General features: G+C 39.8%; 1 protein-coding gene across 2 annotated transcripts in view; it reads right to left on the bottom strand.

Annotated features, from left to right (window-relative positions):
- Window positions 1–3,591, bottom strand: part of LOC103353533 (uncharacterized) — an 11,927-nt gene extending 8,336 nt beyond the window's left edge. For both annotated transcript variants that reach the window (XM_008276564.1, XM_008276572.1), the window contains exons 1-4: window positions 3,488–3,591; window positions 2,923–3,074; window positions 2,677–2,839; window positions 1,612–1,989 (exon numbers count right to left, since the gene is read on the bottom strand). In XM_008276564.1, coding sequence (XP_008274786.1) covers window positions 1,612–1,989; window positions 2,677–2,839; window positions 2,923–3,074; window positions 3,488–3,551 — 757 coding nt within the window. In that variant the 5' untranslated portion in view covers window positions 3,552–3,591. The remainder of the gene's footprint in view (window positions 1–1,611; window positions 1,990–2,676; window positions 2,840–2,922; window positions 3,075–3,487) is intronic.
- Window positions 3,592–3,816: the final 225 nt, after the last annotated feature.

Genomic DNA, 3,816 nt, shown 5'->3' with positions numbered 1-3,816 from the left:
GCTGGTCCTGTGAATCCTGCCTACATAAATAACCTCACGTGCCCATGGTGTTACCCAAATCTATCAAATAAACCCATAAAATAAACTATAAATTAACCCAAACAAAATGTGATAAATAAGCAAATAATAAATCTACACAAATAACTAGCAAAGTAAATATTATTGGATAATCCAAACAAAAAATAATTAACAGATATTAGAAAAACCTAAAGACTACAAAATAGCTCCTACACTGGGTAATCCTATTCTTTTCACTTAAAAAAAAAAAAAACCTTAAACTGTATACCACACTCCATGTAAAATCAATATTTCTTCAACAACCTGGGGGGAATTTATTCAAATTTGTCGCAAACATCCACTAAAGATGAACTAACTTTAGGACGTGCCTGGGTGAATTTCAATACATCGCATAGCAATGTGTGTGCAGTCGACAGCTCCGATTACAGCAGGAAAACCGGCCGTTGCTACAAATTGCACTTTTATGTCGTCCTGTTCAACTGTAGTGTGGGAATTTGATATATCTGGCTGACATTCGGATGGTTCCGTCCCACACAGCTGGCATGGCTCTGCTCACTGTCGACTGGCACAGTCCCGGTCGGTCGGCCAGCTCCGTCTGAAATGACCCTGTGGCCAGGAAGCCCAGTGTGGTCAGCACCTGTGTGGGCGCAGGTAGGGCATGGCTCCTGGACGTGTTGCGCTCCAATAATGGCCGCAGCTCCGCGCACAGTTCTCAGCGAATTGCCCTCGGGAACGTAAAGCGCTGATGATCCAGTCGTCCTCCTGAGGTCTCTGGAAACCCGTTCTCTTGGCACTGCTCCATTGGCAATATCCTCCAACAGGTCCAAACCTGCCATTGTTGTTAACAGTATCTTCTGCACTATTTTACGTAAACTTGTACAGACCCTTTCCAAAAAATTAGAATATCATGGAAAAGTTGTTTAATTTCCATAATTCCATTCAAAAAGTTAAACTTTCATTGATTATAGATTCAGGTCCCACAATTTAAACAATTTCAAGTGTTTATTTGTTAATTTTTACACAATTTGGGCTTTCAGCTCATAAAACCCACGAAAACAGGAATTCAAAAAATTAGAATACTGTGAAGAAATCACCATTTACGTCTCAGTTTTTGCAGAAAAAAAATAGGATCACATCAAATCAATCAAAATATGGTACTTTCAAAATGATATGCCAATCTTCAGTACTTGGTTNGCGACCCTAATGAGGATTAAGCGGTGTATAGAAAATGGATGGATGGATCTACTCAATAAAGGTAATATTTGTGAGGTTATGTTACATTTGTGAATGTATTGCAGGTTTTAGGTCAAGAAATGTTATGGTTATTCAAAGTTGCAAGTTTTTTATGTTAGTTTACACTTTCTTTAGTAGACATGTAAATCCAAAGTTTATTTTATTGTGCATTTTATTGACATTTTGTGTTTTTTAACAATATGGAAAATCTGATATGAAATCTGATATAAAAATGTTTTAAAAATTACTGTTTTTTAAAATAATGTAATTCTCAGAACACGTCACTATTGTAATTTTGAGACTTAAGGAAGGTCAGTGGAGTACATTTGGAAGAAGAAACGTCATCTCAGACATCCTCACCTGTAATAGTGACTTGAACCACATTGCTGACAGTTGAATTAACCAGAGCCCTTTTTCCGTTGATCTGGTAGAGGCAGGTGTACTCGCCCTCCTCTCCTCCTCGTACCGGCCCCACAGTGAAGACTCCAGGTTGTGGTTCAGAGTTTGATACCTGACCGGCCAGAGATTGAGGGGTAACAGATGTCACTATATTTCCCTCCATATTCCTCAGCAAAAGGAAGGTTGCTGGGTTTCTAAACAGGGACGATGACCGGGCTGGGTTAGTGGGGACTGTGCAGCTGAAGGACAGTGTGTCCCCACGTTTTACTGAACCTGAGGAGGGCTTCACGGTTAAGACTGGAGGGGGAAAAGAGGGAATGGTACTAGTCGGGGCAGCATCTGGAGAAGAAAGAAAGAGAATAATAAAAGCTTGATTTAGGGCCTTCGTATCTTCACTGATTTCCCTCTTTGGCACACAATTCATGTAAAATCTGCAACCTTGGTTTGTCAAATTGGAAGCCAAACTACCGCCCATAACCGTCAACAGTGGAAGCGAGCACACATTGTGTTTGATGTTTTTGTGTGTGTGTGGGTGTGTGGTTTCTATATGTACAGGATGCAACAACCGCTATACACCCACAGAGCAGAGCACAATAAGAGACCACAGAGAGCACCTGCATACAGCAGTGTGTTTTGTGGCTTGGAAAAGAGCGGATGGGAGTGTTTATTATTTTATACAACATGTCAAATCACCACTGGGCGCAGACTGAACAGAAAAGCTCTTTGGTTCTTTTGAAATAAAATGTAAAGCAGCAGGCAAGACTAGATCTGACTCATCCCTAATACCAACCCAGTGTCATCTTGATTCTCAGCATTTTTCACTAATAATGGAGTAGCTGTGGTAAGGTTTTTCTTCAGTGCAATCATGAGGTGTGTTTAAAGGCTTGATATACAAGTAGACAAATTTTCATCAGTTTTGTTTAGATGCTTCTATCAAGAAAAGGTCAAGCTAGAGTTTTAATCAGATTTTAAGTGAATCACACACAGAGTTGTTATCAAGGAATGTAAAAATAAAAATGTACAAACCTGTTTGGCACTCCAGTTGCAAATAGGGACTGAATGCACTGTATCGGCCCTCCTGGTTCCTGTACATGCAGCAGTAAAGTTCATGCTGGCCTGAAACCCATTCTTTCATCCTAACAGTGAACTGAACCTCCTCGGCATCTGACTGCGGGTTACGAGAGTCCACCTCGGTGAAATGAAAGTAAAAGGAATAAGTAAAATCGCAACGCTAAGCTGCAGAAAATATCCAAAAATCTTGAGAAACATTACCTCCTCTCTGAACCAGTACAGCCTGAACACAACCCCATGGTGACCCTCGGGTGCTCTGCAGACCAGGATTGCTGAGTCCTTTGACCTAGAATAGATGTCCAGCGTAGGTGGCGGAAGAGGAGGCAGGGAGGTGGTGGAGGCTGAAACTCTTCCTAGACAAGAGAAAGAGACATATAACATGAGTTACACAAAATCCTTGAAAAATGGAGAAACAGCAGTTGTGCAAAAACACAGCTGGAATTGCCACAGTGACACTCACTTTGCACCAAACTAGTAATTACAGCTAAAAATGTGAATGGTGTGTGAAACTCAAAATGAAGAACACAGTTTATTGAAATATTAAACACATTTACATCAAGAAACATACAGAATTTTTTGTGTTAATGATGAGAACTTTTTAAGTGATCACACTTTTTTGGGGGGGGATATTGTTAATTCTAAGAACTGTAAATATAGTACATTTTTCTATTTTTGGAGATATATTGTAGATTTTTGTTGTAAGCTCAAACAAAAGGAATAATGACAAGAAGGCAGTTTTAAGAAACATCTGTGGTTTGATGCTTACCCCAAAGTTGTAGAAAAGCAAATGTCAGAGAGTAAATCCAGAGTTGACCACGAACAACCGGCATCTTTGACACCAGAAAAACAAGAAGAAGAAGACTGGCTGAAATAAAGAAAGCACAGACAAACATGCTGCTCTCTCTCTCTTTCTCTCTCTCTCTCTTTTTCTCTCTTCCTCTCTCTGTTTTCTTAATACATATGACATCCTCTTAAAGGCACAGCGATGGAAGAAGTCAAACCTGTAAACACACTTCCTTTTTAGGAACTCACTGCTTGTGTGTTATGATGAGAATAAATAGCTGGCCTGAATCACAAAAAACCTCAAATAAATAA

The sequence above is a fragment of the Stegastes partitus genome, unplaced genomic scaffold (genome assembly GCF_000690725.1).
Source record: "Stegastes partitus isolate 25-593 unplaced genomic scaffold, Stegastes_partitus-1.0.2 Scaffold3, whole genome shotgun sequence".
NCBI classification, from domain to species: domain Eukaryota; kingdom Metazoa; phylum Chordata; class Actinopteri; family Pomacentridae; genus Stegastes; species Stegastes partitus.
The sequence above is the reverse complement of the archived record's forward strand: the minus strand, read 5'-3'. Positions and strand labels throughout refer to the sequence as shown.